Source organism: Tamandua tetradactyla, chromosome 12 (assembly GCF_023851605.1).
Source record: "Tamandua tetradactyla isolate mTamTet1 chromosome 12, mTamTet1.pri, whole genome shotgun sequence".
In the NCBI taxonomy this organism is placed as follows: domain Eukaryota; kingdom Metazoa; phylum Chordata; class Mammalia; order Pilosa; family Myrmecophagidae; genus Tamandua; species Tamandua tetradactyla.
In genome coordinates, this window is record NC_135338.1 from 61,181,373 (window position 1) to 61,205,812 (window position 24,440).

Genomic DNA, 24,440 nt, shown 5'->3' on the forward strand with positions numbered 1-24,440 from the left:
CACAAATATATAACACAATAAAATGTTTTACCAGCTAACCTGCCCTTTCCCCACCCTGCTTTTTTTTCATCATTAGTGGTATAGGTAGAGAGAAAACCCATCAAAATGCTTAAACTATCTAGGCGACTAATACAAATGGTTGCTTTCTGTTTCTAAAATAAAGATTCCTATTTTAGAAACGCTTACCACCAAAAAGAAAAAAGCTCTGGGCACTTCAGATATGTCCTAGATAAACATTTAAACTTATAGCCAGTTATGTTTGAAAATTTTTTCCAATATTGATTGTTTCCCACTCCAGAAGTTTTCATCTATAAAGATCTTAAAAATATTTTCAATGAATTAAAAATGTTAAATACCGTATATGGTTTTCATCACTATTGTAGCTAGTAGTGATTGATGTTTTTGCCTTGAAAATATTCTTATATGGTTCTGTTTGATTTCTTTTCTACCCAGAAATATTACTCTTATAGCATATACCATTCCAGTGTGTATGTTCAATGCCTGTAAAAACGCCATGCACTGCACCCACTACCTGGTAGGGAAACAAGAAATCTAATGTTTATAACAAGATGAATAAAATGGGAGAAAAAATAAAAAGGCCTAGTGCTGAACTTGAATGAATTATTTATTTATGATTCATGTTTTATTTATTTCCTTAAATATCTATCCTAAGTGATTTGAGGCATTCACATCTCTTGTTTTCTTAAAGTGTTCTAATGAAGCTGTGTTTGCTGCGGATTTCCACCCCACGGACACCAATATCATAGTTACCTGTGGAAAATCTCACCTTTACTTTTGGACACTAGAAGGAAATTCCCTTATTAAGAAGCAAGGATTGTTCGAGGTAAAGTCAAGTTACAGATTTTGTTTTATTTTTCACTGAAGGGAACATGTGATCAGCTAACTTTTAAAGCAGCTCTCAGGCATCCAGTCTTACTGATTGTTTTAATTGACAAATGAGAGGGTGCTCCTGACGGTGCAGTGATAAAAACTATCCCCTGGGGTCCTTAACAGAGCTGAGGAGACCCTGTGGCTTGTGGATGACCCTGGTGAGACCAAGGAGAGCAGGGAAAGGATACAGCCCAGGGTGGGCAGGGCCCTGGTGCAGCGTGGCTAGTTGCAGAGAGCATGCAAAGGAAGAAAGAACTGATAACTATGTGCCTTTGCAAAGAATTAGAGACACTCAGTATGCTTTTTTGGTCCAGTTATTTGGCAGCCTTGTGAGAGTGCCAGGGGACAGCCTCTTCTTGTCTGCTGGGGCCACCCAGAGGCTAATTTAGTGGCTCAAGGGAGCAATTTATTCCCTTGCATGGGCTCTGTTCATAGACTGTAGCCATAGCAACACAGCCCTCCTCTGCTTAAACTGTCTGTCACTTTGTAATTACCCAGCCATGTGGAGTTGCCAGAAATGTATTTATTTTAGATCAGATATCTCATGGCATAAATTGCAAAATGGTATATAAAAATGAAAGGCACACAACGAGGGTATAGCAACTGCGCTCTCCAGCTTTGGTGACTGTTATTCTAGATATTATAAGTGCAAATGAAGGATGTCTTGAATAAATGATTAAATATATGTATTTATGCCATTCCACAGAAACAAGAAAAGCCAAAGTTTGTCCTCTGTGTGACTTTTTCTGAAAATGGTGACACTATTACTGGAGATTCAAGTGGCAACATCTTAGTATGGGGAAAAGGTAACAAGTGATTTGAAAATGGTATACATAAGTAATCAGGCGTGACTTCTGTAAGAATGTTTATTAATGTAATTTACAGAATTACTATTACTTTCCAGGTTATAAAGAAGTATACATATGTGTGTCTGCAACTTGAAACCATAAAACTAAAACATGAGGAAAACTGGAGAATAACAAGAGTGATCAACCTTACATAATTTCTTAACTTATTTGAAATAATTTCAGATTTACAGAAAAGTTGCAAAAATACAAACCCTGTATAGAGAACTCCAACAAATCCAAACCCTGCCCCAAGAAATCCAGATCCACCAATTTTAACATTTTGCCACCTTTGCCATATCACTCCAGTTATCATCTATCAATCGATTGATCAATATGTCTATTTTCTGAACATTTGAGAGCAAGATGCACACATCATACTCTTTGAACACACAACACTTCCATGTGCATTTCCTACGAACAAAGATAATCACTTATGTAACCACCTTAGTACAGTTACCAAGTTCAAGAAATTTCACATTGATATAAAGCTTCCAATCTATATTCTAATTTTTTCTTATGTCCCAACAATGTCATTTTAAGCCTTTTCTCCATTTCCCATCCAGTATCATATATGGCATTTAATTGTCATTATCTCTTTATCCTCTTTCTTTTTTTTTAATAGTGGAAACATATACAACATAAAATTTCCCTTCCTGACCCCATCCAGGCTTACCTTCAGATTAATCACATTAACAATGTTACAGTACTTTCTCTTCTCTACCTTCCATTGCTAGAACTTTCCCTTCACCCCAAATAGAAATCCTACGCTCATTTTACATTAATTCCCCCTTTCCCCTGCTTTCTACCTCTAGTAACCTATACTCTACTCCTGTCTCTGTGAGCCTATATATTCTCTGTTATTTTCTCTGTAGTTACCATGGGGCTTAACTATTTAAATTTTAAATTTAAAATCCTAAATCTATAGTAATCTTGTTTGCTTTTATACCAACTTAACAACTTCAGTAGCATACGTAAACTGTGTTCCTATGTTCTTCTGTTCCCCCTTTATCTGTTTCTTGTCACAGTTTACATATTTATATATTACAAGTCCAAAACCATTTATTTATCATTACATTTTATGCATTTGCCTTTTAGATCCTGTAGGATGTAAAAAGTGGAGTTACAAATAAAAAATAAACAGTATTTATATTTACCCATGTCATTATCTTTATTGAAAATCTTAATTTATTCATGTGACTTCAGTTAATTGTCTAGTGTCTTTCCTTTCAATCCACAGAACTCCCTTTAACATTTATGGTAGGGCTGGTCTAATAATGGTGATAAAATCCCTCAGCTTCTGATTATCTTGGAAAATCATAATCCCTCCCTCATTTTTGAAAGATGCTTTGCCAAATATAGATTTATTGGTTGGTAATTTTTTGTTTTCTGCACTTCAAATGTCTCATCCCACTCCCTTCTTGCCTCTGCAGTTTCCGATGAGGAATTGGCACATGATCTTATTAAGGTTCCCTTGTACATGGCATGCTCCTTCTCTCTTGTGTCTTTTAAAATTCTCTATCTTTGGTATTTGACAATTTGACTATAAAATGGCGGTGGGGGGTGGGGGAGTCTATTTGGATTTATCCTGTTTGGAGTTCATGGACCATCTTGGATGTGTATATTCATGTCTTTCATTAAATTTGAGAAATTTTCAATTATTTCTTTGAATATTCTCTCTGCCCCTTTCTCTCTTTTTTCCCTTCTGGGACCCCCACGATGCCTGTGTTGGTACACTTGGTGTCCCATAGGTTCCCCAGGCTCTGTTCGCTGTTCTTCATTCTTCCCTTTTTCTGCTCCTCAGACTGGATGATTTCAATTTTCTTATGTTCAAGTTCCCTGATTTTTTCTTCTGCCAGCTTCAATCTGCTGTTGAAGTCTTCTAGGGAATTTTTAATTGCGGGAGCTTGGTCTTCAGCTCTGGGTACTTTTCATAATTTCCATTTCTCTATTGACATTCTTTCTATGTTCATTTGTTGTTTTCCTTTAGTTCTTTCTCCATATTTTCCTTTAGCTCTTTGAGCATATTTAGGACCAGTTTTTTAAAGCCTTTGTCTGGAATGTCCCAGGTCTGATCCTCCTCACTGATGGTTTTTAATGCTTTAAACTTTCCCTTTGCCTGGTCCATTGCTTCCTATTTCTTTGTGTGTTTTGTAATCTTTTGCTGAAATCTAGATATTTTGACATTTTAGTGTGGTATCACTGGAATTTACCCTCTGAAGCATCTGTTTCTTAAGCTTGTATCCAGTTAGAGATATGGCAGAAATTTTGAATTCCAGGAGCTAACAGGGGGAAAAAAAAAGGTAGAAAGAAAAGGAAACACCTTTCCTGGTCTTTGCAGATTGATTTATGTTAGTGTTCTCCTTCAGGGCTTGTACGTACAGTGAGTTTAGAGAATAGCTCCAGGCCAAGGCTGATTCTTTCTGGAAGCACTTGGCTCTAGTGTTCCCTTCGTTTGATTTCAAATGTCCCCTCTTCCCTCAACAAATAGTTTCCTTGTGTCCTAGCACCACACTGTAAGTCCTACAGCCAACTTGCCCCTGCCCCAGGCAGCCACGACTGAGCTGCTCTCCCCCAGTGTTCTGTGGAAGAGCCTGTGAACTGCCTTCCACACACACAGGCCACCACCTTCCACACACACAGGCCACCACCTTCCACACACACAGGCCACCACCTTCCACACACACAGGCCACCTCCAGACAGATTGGGCCAGACATACTGTGCCCTCAGAATGTGTATGAGGCCCTGACAGGACACCAGGATATCTTACTGCTTTTAAGTAGCCTTTTTCTTGATTTGCCACGCACCCTATTATTGCAGTCTTTTCACTGTTTTGGGGAGCTTTTGGAAAGATCTTTCTGCCAGTTCTTGCTGGTTGTTCACAGCTTCTTTTGGGACAGGAGCCCTGAAGAGTCTCACTCCTCCGTCTCGATCAGGATGGAACTGTATCATAAATTATAATATATAGTAAATGTGAGATATATGTATATATGTGTGTGTATATATATAATATATGCCTGATAGTTGTCACAATTTTCAAAGCATTCTTTTCACATGGCATCTCATTTGATCCTAATAACAGCCCTGTGGGGTAAGCAGACTAGGCATTATCATACCTATCTTAAACGGAGTCTAGAGAGTTTACATAAGTTTCACAGCTGATTAGAAGGGATGGGAGAAACACAAAGTAACTTTTGTAGTACTAGTCCCAATGCAGGTGATTTGTAGTTGGTTTCATTTAATCCTTAGAACAGTCCTGGGGAGTAAACAGTAGCCCCACTGCTCATGGGTCCAGCCTGACATGTAAATCAATTAAGTGACTTGCCCTGGGGCACTCAGCTCTTAAGGGGTGAGCAAGGGCTAGAACTCCAAGCCCAGGCTCTTAGCCACATGGTACTCCCACAAACCTACCATGCTTAGCAGTAGCATATTTTCCTTAATTATAAAGGGATCTGGGTCCTGCTTGTCTCATACTCTGTGAATTTATAGAAATTGGGCCTTTTATAGAGTCATATTACAATGTACATATTAAATGTACATATAAATTGCATTTAATATGTGACCAACATCACATATTAAAACAAGAATGAAGTGAGGCTTAAAATGTGAACCCTTGTGAGCCTTTTGATAATGCACTAATGATGGTTTTCTTGGTGTATTTAGGTACGAATCGAATAAGCTATGCAGTTCAAGGGGCCCATGAGGGTGGTATTTTTGCACTTTGTATGTTAAGGGATGGCACCTTGGTGTCAGGAGGAGGAAAAGACCGAAAACTCATTTCTTGGAATGGAAACTATCAAAAACTTCATAAAACTGAGGTAAGGCAGCAAGCAGTACTATTGAAATTCATTTTAAACCCTAAACTGTTACACTAACCAATTTCTTTGTTAGCTTCAAATCTTTAGCTTACAGTTTTGAAAATTGCTTTACTAAAACAGGGACAACATATATTTTATTAAAATCATGAAAGCCGTTGCAAGCCCCCTTTGGGAAATGGTGAGAGCAGGGAGAAATTCAACTTCCCCAAGTTGAATTCTTGATATTCTCACAAGCAGTGTGGACAACCAAAGCTATAGGCTGAGCCCCCAGTCTTGGGGTTTGTTCATATGAAACTTAACCCCACAAAGGATAGGACAAGTCTACTTAAAATTTAGGCCTGAAAGTCATCCCCAAGAGAGCCTCTTTTGTTGCTCAGATGTGGCCTCTCTCTCCAGCCAACATGGCGAGCAGTCTCACCACCCTCCCCCTCTCTGCGTGGGACATGACTCCCAGGAGTGTGGACCTTCCTGGCAATGTGGGACAGAGATCCTGGAATGAGCTAAGACTCAGCATCAAGGAATTGAGAAAAACCCTAGAATGAGCTGAGAATTAACATCAAGGGAATGAGAGAACCTTCTCGACCAAAGGGGGAAGAGTGAAATGAGACTGAGTGTCAATGGCTGAGAGATTCCAAACAGAGTTGAGAGGTTATCCTGGAGGTTATTCTTATGCATTAAGTAGATATCACCTTGTCGTTCAAGATGTAGTGGAGAAGCTGGAGGGAACTACCTGAAAATGTAGAGCTGTGCTCCAGTAGCCATGTTGCTTGACGATGATTGAACAATGATAGAGCTTTCACAATGAGACTCTGTGAATGTGAAAACCTTGTGTCTGATGCTCCTTTTAGCTGCTATATCAACAGAAGAGTAGAACATATGGAATAAAAATAAATAATAGGGGGAACAAATGTTAAAATAAATTTAGTTTGAAATACTAGTGGTAAATGAAAGCGAGGGGTAAGGGGTATGGTATGTATAATCTTTTTTTTTCTCTGTTATCCTTTTATTTCTTTTTCTGTTGCCTTTTTATTTCTTTTTCTAAATCGATGCAAATGTTTTAAGAAATGATGAATATGCAACTATGTGATGATATTAAGAATTGCTGATTGTATATGTAGAATGGAATATCTTATTGTTTTGTTTGTTAATTTTTTTAATTAATAAAAAAAGTTTTAAAAAATCATGAAAGCCTCATGTATAAAATGTGAGGTGGTAACATATTTCATATTTAGCATATTTTTATAATCAAATCAATCTCAGTTTTCCCAGGGAAGAGTATCCACATTTTTTTAATCATTAAACTCAGTCTTCCTTTTTTTACTTTAATTTCTAGTGTATAATGCTCTGGGGCCTTTATCCCTTTGATTGAGCTAATATTTAATGAGTGTCTACTTAGTACAAAGCTCTCAGCTGAGTGCCAAAACTGGCTCTGGAGCTTATACTCCTTTGGCATCTCCTTCCACTTCTTGCCACCTAGTTAGCAGCCCTGCATTTTAGTAGATGCCAGAGAAAAAAAAATGAAATGTTTCTTCTACACAGGCATTACATCTTCTCCCAGGGCCAGGGAAATTATGAGCAGACAGATTGCAAGGTCGACAAAACTCTGAAGGCTGAAGCCCTCCTCCCTGGCATCGAATGGCCATGTGGTAGAACCTTTTCAGTTTCTAAGTCAGATACACGCAATGCAGCCACAGAGTCCATCACAGAGGGCCATGGTGCTGGTCTTGGGCTATATGAGAATCTTGTTTGGAAATCCTTGCTCTCCACAGGACAGCTGCCCTCAGCATTGGAAATCATTCCCCCTTTCACAGGGATTTCAGTTGTAATAACATTTTTATAGTAAGGTTTGATCAGCTTTTGACTGAATGTGGTAGAATCACTGTTAGAATCAGAGGCATACCCAGATTGTTATAATTGCAAAAAAACCCACAAGCCTCACCTAGTTTCATAGAAGTTACCATTTTTTAGCATCTGTGATTATTCTTCACCAGCATGGATTATCATGAACGTTCCTAACTCGATACTAGCCACGCAGAAGATAGAGAATTTGTATGAGAGCAGGCTGCTGCTTATCTTCCTCAAACTGGATTGCCTTCAACTTAACCTGCCAGGGTCTGACTGCAGTTCTTGTTCATTTTAGTGTAAGAACTCAGTTTATTTTATCATAGAAAATTGTTCTTGGCTAATGTATTTTGAAATTAATATTTAAATCATCCAATATGTTTGCCATCATGAACAATGAATTTTAAAACTAAAAAGGGCGAAACTGCCAAAGCATTTACTCTTCTAAGTTACAATAAATTTTTAGAGATTATTATGGTAAATTTGGGTGTTGGGCATTCATTAAACAGGTACTTGGTTATGGGCCTTCCTACTTCCTATGTGACTGTGATAGGAGCTGTCTACATGCAATATAAGCAAGTATTTTGAATAATTGGGTTTTGAGAAATAACTTAATGAAATTTAAAATATTTTCTTTTCATATGGCTCTTTCCAATGCAGATTCCAGAACAGTTTGGTCCAATACGGACAGTGGCCGAGGGAAAAGGTGACATGATCTTGATAGGCACGACTAGAAATTTTGTCCTACAGGGCACTCTGTCTGGGGACTTTGCACCCATAACTCAGGTACGGCCCAGCTCGACAGTCCCACCCTGCTTCCGTTTTATGTTACATTAAAGTATAATAAAGCATTACAAGAGGTGATTATTCCTAAGTTTTATACTAATGTCTCAACTTCAAAGTTTTATTTGCTACTCTAAGTTAAGGAGGGAAGAAACTGCTAAGAGCAACTATAATGTATACATTAAGCCATCATGAGTCACCCCCAAAGGCTCGTGAGCGCTGGCTGTAGTATTTCTGAGAGCTTCCATTTGTCTTGGTTCTTTGTAGGGTCACACTGATGAACTCTGGGGACTGGCCATCCATGCCTCAAAACCCCAGTTCTTGACCTGCGGACATGACAAGCATGCCACCCTGTGGGACGCAGTTGGCCACCGGCCTGTCTGGGACAAAATAATTGAGGTAGACATGCATGTTACATTTCCATTTTCCTTTTAAAAATTCGTCTTGAGCATATTTACTTATTTTTTGCATGAAATTAATAGCAACTTAAAATATATCCTAAAGCAAATGTCATTTATTTTATCTTTTGAGAGTTATTTTGCTTTTAACATGGCCTCAAGTGCTGTCAGTCATATAATCCTCAAGTTTGTTAAATTCTTACAAAGCAAGTTAGTCTCTCCCAGTTGGTTATCAAGTTTTTGTAGGTCCAGAGTCCCTAAACTGGCTTGAAGGCAGAGAAATATTTGTTACCAGCCTGTGTTCTTTTTGTATTGTATCTTTTGAATGAAAAATTACAAGCTATCTGGAAACATACAATTTACCGTTATCTCTACAACTTGTGAATTTGATGATAAAGGTAAAGGGTTTTGCTTTTAAACTCAGCACCACTGTGAATTTTCCAAAAGGAATTCATATTCCCATTGCACAGCAGAGTTCTGAAGTATTCTTTCACTACATGCAATATGATAATTTCTACCATGTATTGAGCACTGTTTGCATGCCACACTCTTTACATGTGCTAACTTCAGTCCTTGCAGTAGCCTTGCAGATTGAAGTTTGTTTTTGGTTAACCTTGATTTTATTGATTAGGATATAGAGGCTTAGAAAAGTTAAGTAACTCACCCTAGGTTACTAAATTGACAGTGACAGAGTCTGTGTCTGTATCCAGCTTAATCTGACTTAGGCTCTTTTTAATAGACCATACTGTAGTGAACCAAAAGCCCAGTTCTGTGCTATGTGTGCTGGTGACAACCTTTACAACCCAGTTAAGGGCACAGCCACTCGCTGAGCCCCACAGGGCTCCTTTCATTATCCACCCCACCTCCATAGTTGCTGGCATATCCCAGGGTGCTGGCATATCAGGGTTTCAGCTCTCCTTCCTTCACTTCCAGAGAAGATATGCCCTGGTGGCATGCCGAGCAGGAGAGGAAAGTGCCTCATGGGAAAGTGATAGTGTGGTCTCAGGTGGCAGGATGGGCTGAGGAAAGTGGTCCTCAGCCAAGTTGGGTATTATCCCTGCTCCTGGAAGGCAGGGGTGAGGGTACAGAACAGATGAGTCTGGGGAAGATGTGGGGATCGAGGAAGGGGTCGAAGGTGATTCCAACCTGGGACACAGCAGGGCAGCCTTTCCTGTGGTCTCTGTGGGCACGACTGCCCCACTGGAAGCAGTGGGACTCCATCTCCCAGCCCCTTTCACTAGGCTGGCAGCCACTCCCCTGATTTACAGGTAGATGCTCTGAACTGGAAGCCAAAAAGATAGGCAGTTAAGTCCTATATTACCTTACTGGCCACAAGACTTTGGATAAGAACATTTAACCTCTCTGCACCTCAAAAATGTTATGAGTTTTAAACGAGTTATAGGACCTTATAAATGGTAATGCTTTACGTGAACCTGGTTTTCAATTGTATATGCTTGGCAGCCCTGAGCTTAATCACAGCTCGCACTGTGGAAAAAGCATTGAAACAGTGTCATCAGTATCTGAAGTTTCTTTCTGGTCTCTTATTGTTTTAGCTTCTCTAGCAATTTTTCCACACACCCTTTCATTTCCATTCCCATTGCTATTATCTTTTTTCTCAGTCTTCATGTGATTAATCTCTCCTCACCTCACTCTGTCCTAAACACTCCTGCCAAGTGATTTTCCTTCCCCAACTCAGATTCATCCATATCAACTCCTTTTACTGAAAGAAAAAAAGAATTCAACCCTCACTGTGTCATTAGTACCCAAGGGTCAAAATCCTTAAAAAGGCAACCCCCATTGCTAGCCATGTGTCACCCACATCCTCTCCCCACTGTGTGCCTCGACCTGTTCCCTCAAACCTGCCCTTAACCATGCTGCTCCCACACCTTCCATCACATGGCTGCCCCCTGGGCCCCCAACCCAGAAACTACTAGAATTTCCACTTCCCACCTGCACCAGGACAGTTCTTCCTATTCTCAAAGGCCCAAGTCAAAAATGCTCTCTCCACCGTGAGACCCTGGCCCACCTGCCCTGTCCAACACTGTCTCACTCTGCCTCCCCTCCTCTGTGACTCCACTGCACTTTGTTTTTACTCCTTTCATCCACCATGTTCCATCTGGTATCAGAGTTAGTAACAAGCAGGCATGTACACCCCATTAGTTGAGCACCTGGGCTGGGCCTTACTCTTCTCAGGACCCTTCTAGGGCCTTCCAGAGTCACCTGAGCACCAGGCACCCAGGCACCCAGCCACTCTGTGTGATGGAATTGGGTACAATGCTCATAATTCCAGACAGATCCAGCACTCTATCGACAGAAACCAGAGGGTCTGATCTGTACAAACCCTGGCCTGGAAGAAGAGCATTTACTTTTTTCTCTTTCATCTGATTCCCATAGATATGAAAGGACAGAAAACAAAAAGAGACAAATTCTAAAAGGCTAATAATTTACATTATTGAGACAAGATATTCATCCAAGTAGAAAATATTTTCCTCTCTGGAGAGCAGAACACCTTCTAAATGATGCCCATATCCTCCGGATCTAGAGCTGCTCTTGTGTATTTTATGCTGTAGTGCTGGGTCTGGCCATCAATTTACACTTCCTTTACGATATTTTAGGACCCAGCTCAGTCTTCTGGTTTTCATCCTTCAGGGTCTGTGGTTGCAGTTGGAACACTTACTGGAAGGTAAGCCCATAGCAGCATGGTTTGTGCTTTCAAAGCTTATAGGAAAAGGGCTTTGTTATTTTTATTTCTCTAGTAATTGGCACCAATTAGCTCTTAGCTGAATCTTCTTAGTTTCTGATGACATTACCAAAAACAAAGTCAAAACTCAGAAGTAAAACTTGACATAAGGCAGTGGTCCTTCACATTTTGGACCTTTGGAAATTTGAGGAAAGCTATGGACTCTATACCCTAGAAAAGGGATCTCATACACACACATGCATGTAAATTTTCCTGAATTACAGTGGATTTCTGGAGCTCATCAAACCTTGCTTTAAAAGCCCTAATCTGGAAGCTACAAAGGAACCCAAGTTTTGAAATCAGATGAGAAAACATTTCAAATCTCCACGTTTAAAAATGCTTTTTCTAGCTGCTCTTTGAAAATTTTGGAAAGTGTCCCTATTGGTACCTCATACTCAGATTCAGCTTATACCTGTCTACCAAGCACATACTATGCCAGGCACCTCTGAGTTTGGATCTCAGTTTTGCCTCTTAGCAGTAAGTGTGTTTTTGAGCCAGTTACTTACCCTCCCTGAGCTTGTTTCTTTCTCCGTAAAAATGGCGATAATGTTAGCTGGGCATCTGCAGTGGCGCTTTCAGAGGTGACACACAGAGCATGTTCATCAGGTATAGTGGGGTGATTATCATCATCGTGGCATTACAGGCCTTGATAGCACTTTGATACTGTTTATCATAGTATACCTTTATTTTTTGCTTTAATTTAGGTATTTTTGGTGGTTTCCTCCCCCTCTATCCCCACCTTCCTCTGATAAGATACCACTTAGATTCTGTTGTTATGACTGTGCAAATAGGTATAAAGAAGTGAGTCGTAAGAGGTGGGCACCATGTAGCCAATTGAATTCCTCATGAAAATGTTTGTAAGCAATGCACACTCACCCCCTTCCTTCCTTTTAGCTCTCTTTGCTCCAGCTGCTGGCATTGGGTCAGGGCCCTGTATAGAGGACAGGTAGACAGTAGACAGCAATGGTATCATCCAGGTTTGAAACTGCAGCAGCAGGGAACATGCATCCCGGAAATCGCTGGGGTCCCACTTACTCCTACCACTTGAGAATATAATGGACAGGCGAGTTCAATCGTTGATTCAACAAATGCCAATTGAGTACTGTGCTCTTATTAGAAGGTACAGAACACTTTCACATCCATTTCAATTTAACTTTAATATTGAAACTACAAAGTAGATCTGCATTCTTATCCCCATTTTCCAGTTGAGGAAACTGAGCCAAGACAGATTAAATTCTATCAGAGCCTAATCTTCTGCTCCCCTCTCTTCCATTCTTTCTGTCCTGTCTCTCCTCCTGCTGGCTGTGTGCTAGCACTCACATACCATCTACACTCACGGCTCTCTGCACAGCACCATTCAGAACATCAGCTGCCCGGGAGGTTGTCCCAGCCATCCCTAGATTAATCTCTGCATGAGCTCTTACAGGTGGTCTCTTTGCTACTTCCTCTGATCACAGGCCCCTGCACTAGGCTTTGGCCCACTCTCCCTGCCCAGGGCTTTCTCTCCTTTGACTAATAAACCACAAAGCACAAATATTGAGAAACCACGTGAGAGCATTGATAACTGAATAGTTTTGAATTGTAGCCAATACATTGATCCTTTCTTAGGAAATGCTTGCATATAGGAAATTTTCTTTTAATTAAAGTTGAAAATTATTTTAGTCTATTAAAGCTGACAAAATGCAATATACCAGAAATGGGTTGACTTTTATAATGAGAATTTATTAACTTAGAAGTTTATAATTCTGAGACTGAAAATGTCCTAATCAAGGCATCAACAGGCAATGCTTTTCTCCTGAAGACTGGCTGCTGGTGATCCTCAAGGCACATGACCATGTCTGCTGGTCTTTCCCTTCTAGCCTGGGTTTTGCTGCTTCCAGCTTCTGGCTTTCATGGCTTCCTCTCTGTTCCTGGGTTTCTCTGTGCTTCTGTGTGTCCTTCTCTCTCAGCTTCTTTGGCTTTTCTCTCCAATTTCTCTGAATTTTATCTCTTATAAAGGACTCCAGTAAGAGGATTAAGACCCATTTGGGCATACACGGGGTGAAATAACTTAATCAAAGCCCCCCCACACACACACACACACATACACAATAGGTCTATACCCACAGGAATGGATTAGCTGTAAGAACATGATCTTTTCTGGGTACATACAGCTTTAAACAGGAATAATCTTTCTAGTTAAGCAAATATAGTATTTATTAAGACCTTACGATGAGTAGTTTTTAATAGTCTTAGATACATGTTCTCACTTGTACTTTTTCTCATGTTTACAACAGGTGGTTTGTGTTTGACACAGAAACAAAAGACTTGGTCACTGTTCACACAGATGGGAATGAACAGCTCTCTGTGATGCGGTACTCACCAGGTTGGAATACAACCCATTCACTGTTATGAAAAGTCCAACAGAATTATGTAGTTCTCTGTGGATGTCTATACAGAAAAAAATTTCACAAGACTCCTCAGAATGCAGTTAAAACTATATGCCATTTAGGGGTTCTCTTCCCTCTTTCATGGAAGTAGATGATGCCTATGTGTTTTTTACCTTTTATTATGGGAAATTTCAAACATACACAAAATTAGACAGAATAGCATAATGGACCCCCATGCACCTGTAACCTAGATTAACCAATTGTCAATTGTTGGCCAATCTTGTTCGTCTGTAATTCCAACCACTGCCCTGCTCCATATTATTTTGAATTCACAGACATCTTATAATTTCATCTGTAAATACTGCTGTGTGTGTGTATGTTTGTGTGTTTGAGGACTCCTTTTAACAACTTCGAGGTATAATTTACATACAGTAATTCACCCATTTTAAATGTATAGTTCAATGATTTTTTAGTAAATTCATAGAGTTAGTTATGCAACTATCACCACAGTGCAGTTTTAGAACATTTTCATCACCTCCAAAAGTTGCCTCAAGCCCCTTAGCATTAATTCCCATTCCTACCCCCACCTTGGGCAACAACTTATCTGCTTTCTGTCCCTTTAAATTGCCTTTTCTGGACAATTGATATAAACAGAATCAAATAATATGTAGTCTATTGCATCTGAGTTCTTTCATTTAGAAGAATGATTTTGAAATTAATCATGTTATTGCATGTATCAGTAGCTCATTCCATTTTAATTTCAGAATAGCATTCTATTAGGGATATACCACATTTGGTCTATTCATTAATTAATGGACATTTGTATAATCTGTAGCTTTCTAGCATTCATGTAAATGTCTTTTTTGTGGACATATGTTTTCATTTCTCTTGGGCAAATTCCTAGGAGTGGAATTGGTGGGTTTTATGTTAAATGTGAGTTTATCTTTTCATGAAACTACTAAATTGTTTTCCAAAGTGACCGTATTTTACATTCTCAGCCACAGTGTGTGAGAGTTCTAGTTTTTCTTCATCCTCATCAACCCTTGTTATTGTCCATCTTTATAATTATGGCCCTTCTGATAGGTGTGTAGAGTATCTCACTGTGTTTAAATTTGCATTTCCGTAATGATTAATGATGTTTTAGTATATTTTCATGTACTTATTAGTCATTCATTTATCTTCTTTGGTGAAATAGCTATTCAAATATTTTTCCCCTTTTTAAGTAGGGTTGTTTGTCTTACTGTTGAGTTACAAGAGTTCTTTATGTATTCTGTAAACACATTCTTTATCAGATATATGATTTGCAAATTTTTTCCCAATATGTGACTTTTTTTCTTAATAATATCTTTTAAAGCACAAAAGTTTTTAATTTTTATGAAGTCCAGTTTATCAGTTTTTCTTTTACAGACCATGCTCATGAAAATTTTCTCATCTGCTTTCTTCTTAAGACTTAATTGTTTTAGACTTTACATTTAGGTCTATGATTCATTTTGAATTAATTTTCTTGTGCATGGTGAGAGATAAGAGTCTAAGTTTGTTTATTTGTTCATTTATTGCCTGTAGATGTCCAATTGTCCCCAGTATCATTTATTGCAAACACATTTCTTTCTCTTTTGAACTTATTGAACTATCTTGATACCTTTGTCGAAAATTAATTGACCATGTATATTTATTTCAGAATTTTTAATCTGTCCCACTGATCTATATGCTTATTCCTGTGCCACTAACACACAATCTTCATTACTCTGCCTTTAGAGTAAGTTTTGAATTTCATTATTGCAACTCCTCCAATTTGTTGTTCTTTTTCAAATTTGTGTTGACTCTTCTAGATTCTTTGCATATTTTTGGTACATCTATTTTTTATTGTGGTAAAGTATATATAACATAAAATCCACTTAGCATAATGTCTTCAAGGTTTATCCACATTGTAGCATGTTTCAGAACTTCCTCTTTTGTGACTGAATAAGATTCTACTGTATATATGTATAAATATGATATTTTACTTATGAGTTCATCTGTTAATTGAAGGTTCTTTGTATTTTGATATAAATTTTAGAATCAGCTTAAAATTGTCTATTTTTTAAAAAAAGCCTACTTGGATTTTTTTTTTTTTTGCATGGGCAGGCACTGGGAATCAAACCTGGGTCTCTGGTATGGCAGGCAAGAACTCTGCCTGCTGAACCACCGTGGCCTGCCCCTACTTGGATTTAATAGGTGAAAATCACATTGAATTTATAAATTAATATGGGGAGAATTGCCATCTTGACAATATTGAGTCTTCATAATCAGTGAACACAGAATGTCTTTCATTTATTTAGATATTCTTTAGTCCTTCTCAGCAATGATTAATAGTTTTCAGTGGACATGTCTTACATTCCCTTTGTTAAATTTATTCCTAAATAGGTTATTTTTTATGCCACTGTGGATGGAATTGTCTTCTTAATATTATTTTCCGATTATTCATTACTTGTGTATAGAAACAATATTGATTTTTGTACATGGATCTTATATGGTGTGACCTTCTTAAACTCATTCATAGTTTGAGTAGGTTTTTTTTTTGCAGAATCCTTGTGATTTTCTTCATACGGGATCATGTTATCTGCACATAAAGACTTCTACTTTGCCACTTCCAAACTGGATACCTTTATTTTTCCCTCATGCACGGGGTAGGGACTCCAGTACAACGTTGAACAGAGGTGTCAGGAGTGGAATCCTTGGCTTGCTCCCAACCTTAGGAAAAACATTCAGTCTGTGATCATTAAGTATAATGTCAGATACCCTTCATCATGTTGAGAAAGTTCCCTTATAATCCTAATTGGTTTTAAGTGTTTGTCATGAATGAGTGTTGGGTTTTGTCAAATGCTTTTTCTACATAGATTGAGATGGTCATTGATTGATTTGCAGATTAATTTTGCATTCCAGAGATAAATCCCACTTGATCTTTGCACATAATCTTTCTATATATATTGGTGGATTCCATTTGTTAATTGTCTGTTGAGAACTTTTGCATCTATGGTCACAAAGGAGATTGGTCTTTCTTTCCCTGGAATGTTTTTGTCTGACTTTGTTATCAGAGTACTGTAGATCTTACAGAATGAGTTGGGAGGTTTTCCTTCCTGCTGTATTTTCTGAAATGATCTGTGAAGGATTGGGAACAAATATATAAAATAAGCTTCCCGTCTCAAGCCCTCCCGAGCATGCCATTCAGAGTTTGCTCATATTCACAACATCTTGGTGCCCTCAACAGCCTCCATGACTAGAACTTTCCATCTGGCCCCTGAGTCCTTCAGCATGACCTTAGTAGCTTTTTATACTTGCTCTCTGGAATAACTAGTTGTTTAAGTGATCATCTTGTACATTTCTTGCCTCAGACCTCTATCAGCCTTTTCTCCCAGGTGCCACAGTATCGTTTATGTCTGAAATGATACTAGGAAAGAACAATCTTGCTACTAGTGGTGTTCTTTGCTTCTGGGTAGGTCATTGTTTCTAAGCCTTCTCATTGAATGCTTTTTTTCTGTGATATGCAAGGCATTTGGTTACCTTAATGTTTTGGAAATAGCAGTCTGGTCCTTGAAAATGTTTGGCTGAGACTGAACTGCTACCGTTTTGTCGGTATCATCTATTTTGTAGGCTAGTAGACAGTGTCATCTCTCCTTCATGGTGGGGCAATGTTCTCGATCTGTAGAAGGAACCTTATGGAATGAACATCCCTTTTGGAGGCTTTGTCCTTCTGCCATAACAAAGCTCACAACTTCTTGGTTTAAATGTAACAACCGTCCCAGCCACCTTGGAAGCCTTCTTTCCATATTGAGAAGGACCTCATTTGACTCAGAATGCCTTTCATTCATGACCTTTTAAGTATCATATTTCTGTTAATTCTAGCCAATCCTTTTACATTTTTCTCATCGCTTTCTTTGTGTTTGGGCCTCCGGTAAGTCCAAGAGGGCCTCATCCCCAACCTTTTCCCCTGGAAAACCCTCAGACATCTCCTCCTGCTAATGTGAGCAAGGTGCCTTTGGGGTTATGTTTCTGTTCCTTGTCAGTTATGCTAATAATTACCATTTGCTGGAAACCAGGTAACTCTGTCTCTCCAGAGTAACTGTATCTTGGGTTTTGGCATCACTGAGTGAGGCCAAGGCAAGATCTCCAGGCCACAGCTAGAACTATCCACCTTTGAGCCCAGTGCCCTCTTTGCTAGCCAGATGACCTTTGTCAATCACACAGCAAGTCCTTGTGAGGCCCAACTGGAAGAGGGGGTATGAATATGACTTTTGAAGGGTAAAAGCCTCATGTAGACGTCACGACGGGTGACAGTGCTATCACTACCCACGATGGCAGTGGCGGCCCCAGCACAGCACCCAACAGAGGGGCTCAGATCCTTGTGGAGGGGCCCAAGGATCCTATTTTATTCTGTACTGTATGCCCAGCACCTAGCAGAGGGTCAGTAAAGTTTTGTTAGGTGCATGAAGGTAGACTTAACTAACCGCAGTGCAAACAGCTCGTATAGAAAACAGAATGTCATCAGTGCAGGGTATTCTACTTGACCAAGATTTTTCCACCCCATCGTCCACATCATGATAGGTTACTGGGTCCTTCTTGAATTCAGTTATTTACAGATTTTAGACAAAAGGAAAAGAAAAAAGCATTAAGTCCCAAACACAGACTGCCATTGCCATGGAATTTCAGAAGCCTGCTGCCTAAATCCCAGCCTAGATTTGTAGCCCATCTGTGAAGTAGTTTCCTGAGCTGTGACATCATTACATTGTGACAGCTCTGTTTTCATTCCCGTTATGACAGCTGCCAGAGGAAAAGCTACTGATTCGTGAAGTTAGCTGCCCAAGATGCAGGGAAGAGTCAGTGCGCCCCCACCTGGCCAGGGGTAGAAGCTGCCTTTGCTCTCAGTGACCCTTCACCACACACTGGGCTTAAATAGAATTGAGCTTTTGGATGAGTTGGGACTGCTCTGTAAATCCTCTTTAAGGTTAATGTTAGGTACAGGAGGGCGTGGGGACCAAACAGTTATGTCATAAAGTTAAAATGTACAGTCAGAAACTTAAAGTTAAAATATATAATCCAGAAACAGCTGGATTAAAAGCCTCAACCTTTCAGACGATTTCTTGATTCTGTGGTGATCATGGGAAGTCCAGGTTTCAGTTGCTAGTTTATATCTGGCCTTCGTTTGAAGAGAAAAATTTAGAAAGATCATCCCAGAATCACAGGGCATACCTGGACCCAGCCAAGGCAGCAAGTTCTTTGGGTGTGCACTTAGCCTACTCCGGGTGGTGGGGGAATTCTTTGGCACTCTGAGAACCATGAACTTAGAGAATGTGTACAGAGCAGGTAATAGCCATTGCAGTAATATTGTATTAAATATTTTCCATTTATCAAATACTTTAAATAATGTGATCCTATTTAAGCTAATGTTATGTGAATTTTTACTGAATCTATAGTCAATGATGATGTTTGGGAAAATGCTAGGTCCCTTAGAGTTTCATGAACTATAGAAGTACAGTAGTGATAATTGTCATAATTATCCATCAGAGGAGTTTTGGTTGAATTACAGTTGGATAGTTTTTTAAAAAAGAAAGGAGATGGGAAGAAATAATAGATTCATTAAGCTCAAGTACAGATACTAGGTCTCTTTACCTTTTCTAATTTCAACCCATTATAACTAGGATGAAAATCTAAATGGGAAGATGAAAGAATGATCAAAATGGACTAGGAGCAATTGGTGATGTGATTATATTTATCTCTTCTTTATCTTGCCCACTTCTTTGTTCAAGATGTGGATTTTTTTCTGCTTTTATTAGAATGAACCAGAGTCTGGTATTGATTTGTATCACCGCCAGCATCAAATCCCATCTCTTCTCTGTATATTAAAGACCTCTGGCCCCTGCCACCAGCCAGCCTCCATCCCCTGAGACCTCATATTCCCATGTGCTAGATTCCACCAGGCCATGCTATGGCACCATTCCCATACAGATTTAGTAGTCTTGTCTCTAAGCCCAACACCCCATGCCTGGTAGTGGCATGTCTACACCAGAGGCCTGTGCTGTCCCCACTTCCCAGATCTCATTCCTCCCTCCAAACCCAGGTCAGACCAAGAGCATAGGCTCCGGACCTTGCCAAGGCAGGGTTCCCACCTGCGCCATCAACTCAGCTGGATGGCTTACGCAGTTACAGAACTCTCTCCTCACTTACAGGGACAGTGTCGGGCTACAGTGTCAGGCCCAACATCTATGAAAAAGCCCCCCAGCTCTAAACCTAGTGATGAGCGGGCACACAAGGAAAAAGAGCTAGGATTGTTAGCCTTGTCTAATCGAGTTCTTGGTCTCTTCTCTCTATGAATTCTGCTTCAGCTGATCTGCACTTTGGATGGAATACCAACTTATCTCAGTGGAGGGTACTTTAAAAATTTCCTAGCCAGAGAACTAGGGAAGGAGATGTGGACAATTTATCAGTGGAAGAGAAGAACTCTTTACAGGGAGAAAAAGAGTTCTGCAGGACCTGAGGAATAGGCTTCTGGGCAGCATCTTGACTGAAGCTGGTTAGATTTTTATTTACTAGGCAGGCAGTCCAGGTTTATATATTGATGAATAAATGAAGGTAAGAGCTAGACTTGGACCCAAGGTTTTCTGACCTCGGTATTGGTATCAGGTCTTCCTGAGCTGCTATGGTAGAGGTGGCAGGTCAGTGGGGAGGGTCCTTCTGAGTGGTGGGAGCTCTATCATTACAGTTGTGTTAGAGGCACTGGTCTGGGTGGCACTGCCTGTGACGAATAGGAGCTTTTCCTCCCGGTTTCTGTGCTGCCATCCTTTCTTCATCTGCTAGCACTTTCATGGCACTCTGCAGCGCCGAGTCACAGACACTTTGAATTATACACTTAAAAGGAGTGCATTTTATCACTTTATAGTGATATAGTGTTTATAACTACACACTTAAAAGGAGTGCAATTTATATAAGGTACATAAATTATACCTTAATGTTGGTTTCTTAAAGGGGAAATTGGTGGTGAAGTTCTAATTTGATTTTTTTTTCCTTAAATAATTAACCAGTTGCCCTAAACCTGTTTCACATTGCTCCATTGAAAGAGTCCTTATAATTTTGGAATTAGCAAGCAGTAAGATAGTTCTTTGAGACCATTTTGCTTAAGAGCATACAGCTCATCAGGGTAGTACTTACTTTGCCAGGTTTGCAGCTGCCCTTCCCCTTGGCTGGGGCAGAGGGGCAGTGTAATTAAGCCATTAAACACTCAGGCTCTGCAGTCAGACTGCCTGGTTCTCATCCCAGCTTCTGTAAAGACCTGTGACCTTAGCCAAGTCACTTTGCCGTCCTGGGCCTGTTTCCTCGACTGAAAAATGGGGACAATGATAGTAACTACCTTATAGAATCAGTATGATGATTTAAAAAATTAATATGGTAAAAGTTAGTACCTGTACATAGAAGACCCCCTAAATGTAGACTGCTATAGTAGTTATTATTATTTAATATTTATTGCTATTAGCATTTAGTAGTTATCATCATCATCATTGCCATTGTCAGAGCTGAGGCTGTTTGGAGGAGTTGAGTGCTGGGACAACACATTGTCCTGCAGTCCCCTGGCAGGACAGCAGATAGCAGTCTGTCAGGAGGTATCAGAAGCTCTTGGCCCCATGGCCCCCATTCCCTCAGAGGAAATGTCCATCTTCTTGGACAGGCTGACTCAGTCCTACCAATACCCCTGTGATCTGGCCTAGGCCAGGACTTCCTAAAGTGCCATTTCCTGAGGACAACAGGCCTTGGTTACCAGATCGTTTGCTGCAGGATTTCCGACCTTCAGAAAAGGGAAATCGGAGGAAAGAAGTAGGAAAGATTTGCGTGCCTGTGACTGCTAGTACTTTGCAAATACAGTCCAAGTGAATCTTCTCAGTTACTGTGCAGAGGCCACATTTTATGGGTGGAAGAAGTGATGCTCTTTGAGAGTAAGTGGCTTGTTCATAGTCCCTAAGCTGGTGTGCTGAGTCCCAGGCCCCCCACTGCTGCATCCTGGGTCTCCGCCCACCTTCACAGGGCCCAGGCCCCATAGACTTCCTTCCACCTGCCTTTGGGGTACTGGCTGGAGGACAGTCTGCCCCTTTACCAGGCTCTCAGACCCTGTTCTCTCCCCGGTGCTGCATACCCTAGGTATTCCCAGCTTTGGGCCACACTGGCATGTTTGTTTGCTGGCTATAAGGACTAGCTCTGCTTTTAGGTTCCAGTGAGCCCCTTTCCTTGTGTTTCTACATAAGCATTGTGGCCTAGTTCCTTCAGCTTTCCTGAGGCCGAAATTTGGGTGAAGATGATGGTAACTGATGGCCCATTGGAAAAGAGGCAGGCAGGGTCCCACTCCCATCCAGGGGCAGTGTGAGCAGAGCAGACAGATGTGAGAGCCTGAAGTGTCAGTGACACATGGTGCACCTACCAAGGCAGCTGGAGCCACACCCTGGAGGGCCTTTGGGGCTACACCAAGGATGGAGTCTGGAGTGCTTTGGGGACAGGGACTGCCAGGGAAGTGTTCTAAAAGGAGCAGAATCAGGTCAGATGTGTATTTTCAAAAGATAGCTGTGGCATTAGTATAGGATTCATTTAAAAGCAGTTTTCTCTTTGAAATAATCTACTAACCTGGCTATTTTGTCTAAATCTGCGATGGCAACTAGCATTATCCCTTATAATTAATACAGTGTTTTTATCAATTGAGATGTAATTTGTTGTATTTTTATAGATGGAAATTTCTTGGCAATTGGCTCTCATGACAACTGCATCTATATATATGGAGTTAGCGACAATGGGAGAAAATATACTCGAGTTGGCAAATGCTCAGTAAGTACACTTACTATTTTTATGAATTTGTATGCATTCATTTAATTACTCCAATATGGTGCTAGTCAAGAATTTAGAAGGCAGGTGAAGTTCATGAACTGTGCTTCTCTTCCCAGGGTCATTCCAGCTTCATTACTCACTTGGACTGGTCTATAAACTCACAATTCCTCGTGTCCAATTCAGGAGACTATGAAATCCTTTACTGTGAGTAAAAAACCCTGGAGCTGTCTGGGTTCAGACCAGGTGAAACATTCGCCCCATTAGGGCCTCTGTTCCCCTTGACTTGGGCATGGGGCATCATCTCTGGGCCTCAGTTTCCTCTTCTGGTAGAATGGAAGAACTAGACCAGTGGCCTCTCTGGCCTTCCCAGAGCTGTAGTACTTAGGATTTGGGTTCTCTCTGGGCAGCAGTGAAGGGAAAGATATAGGGTCTACCCTAGAGAGGTGGGCAGAGGTGGCAGAAAGGCAGCAGGGGCCAGGGCCATCCCCAATACATAGCAGGGGTCCCTCACTTAGCAAAGTGCCATCCTGAGCAAGCAGGGACTATAAAATCCCTACTATTTGGCTGGGCAGCAGCCCCTGGCACCCTGCCCCTTGCCTTCCCTACCCTCCGTGCCCGTCTCCACGTCCAAGCAGGATGTGGAGACAATGAGGGTGGTGCTAGACAGTGAGCACCTACTGTATGCCCTTCACTGATCCATGAGCACTCGCCAAGCCCCTGCTGCATGCAGGCTCCAGGCTAAGATGCAGGGGTCCCTGGTCTCCAGCCCATGATGCAGTGTTCTTCACCAACATTTCCTCCCATAATCCACACCACTTTCTAGCTTATCACCATTTCATAAATAAGGAAGTTTGGTTGCAAATACCAGTCCTCAGAAACCAGTAGGTAGAGAGTTGGTGGCTCTTACTTGAGTCATGTCTCCCATTTACTGAGGAGCCCAAGATAGGCAGGGCTGCTACTGGGAGGGAAGGGTGGGAAGCATGCATCATGACTGAGCCCTCTCCAGTGGGGCAGGGACTGCACAGCTTCCCCTTGCTCCCTCTCCAAGGTCCCGCCTGACACAGGTGCAGAAGCAGGATGGTTAGTTTCAGAAACAGTCCCTGGATCTAGCATACTCTCATCTTCTACCAATGACAACTCATTTAGGGAACAAATAAGCCACCTGAGAGGCCTTCAGTACTTGGTGTGACTGGTTTTCATTCACTTCCATTCCTAACCCAGATTAGTTATGCGCGTGTGTGCTTAGTGGGTAGCCTGGCAGCAAGGGGCAGAGTTGTGTTCAGGGGCTACAGAGGGGACATGGGCAGGCAGAGGCTTAGTTACCAGAGGATAGTCAAAGAAGCAGCAGGCTGTGGGAAACCGACCACCCCAGAGAGGGGAATAGACTGGAGAAGAGGTGGCATTGTCCTGCGGTCCGGAGGCAGGCTGACAGTTGCAGGCACGGCTCCACCAGGCCTCAGTAGTCAGGGTATGGCTGAGTCTGTTCAGCCTTGTCTGCAGAGTAGGAGGCAACTCACTCCTCCTGGCTGTGGTACAGCTGCCACCAGACCTGTATTTGCTTTTTCCAGGGGTTCCCTCTGCTTGTAAGCAAGTTGTAAGTGTGGAAACAACAAGAGACATTGAATGGGCAACGTACACCTGCACTTTGGGGTTCCATGTCTTTGGTAAGTTTCTGCAAACTTCACTTGGTTCACAAGAAGACAAATCTGCTTTTAGAAAATTTCAATAGCTTTGAAATCTCCTTGTCACCAGTCTTGTCATACTGATCTGCTACTGCCTGAACCCCACAGAGCATGCTCCCTGCAGTTCCTTGGGAAGGCCAGGGTTCATGCAGCTGTAGCCAGTGGAGAAGAATGGAGATAGACCTCTTTTTTTTAATTATGACAATATGTATATAACATAAAATTTGCCATTT

The 24,440-nt window shown here is 40.8% G+C and overlaps 1 protein-coding gene across 3 annotated transcripts in view; it reads left to right on the forward strand.

Moving 5' to 3' along the window:
• The window catches only part of EML1 (EMAP like 1), a 210,647-nt gene that overhangs the window by 181,871 nt on the left and 4,336 nt on the right, over positions 1–24,440 (forward strand). For all 3 annotated transcript variants that reach the window (XM_077123514.1, XM_077123512.1, XM_077123513.1), the window contains 10 exons: positions 710–844; positions 1,598–1,697; positions 5,401–5,555; positions 8,058–8,183; positions 8,448–8,579; positions 11,194–11,261; positions 13,595–13,683; positions 22,428–22,525; positions 22,642–22,729; positions 24,094–24,189. In XM_077123514.1, coding sequence (XP_076979629.1) covers positions 710–844; positions 1,598–1,697; positions 5,401–5,555; positions 8,058–8,183; positions 8,448–8,579; positions 11,194–11,261; positions 13,595–13,683; positions 22,428–22,525; positions 22,642–22,729; positions 24,094–24,189 — 1,087 coding nt within the window. The remainder of the gene's footprint in view (positions 1–709; positions 845–1,597; positions 1,698–5,400; positions 5,556–8,057; positions 8,184–8,447; positions 8,580–11,193; positions 11,262–13,594; positions 13,684–22,427; positions 22,526–22,641; positions 22,730–24,093; positions 24,190–24,440) is intronic.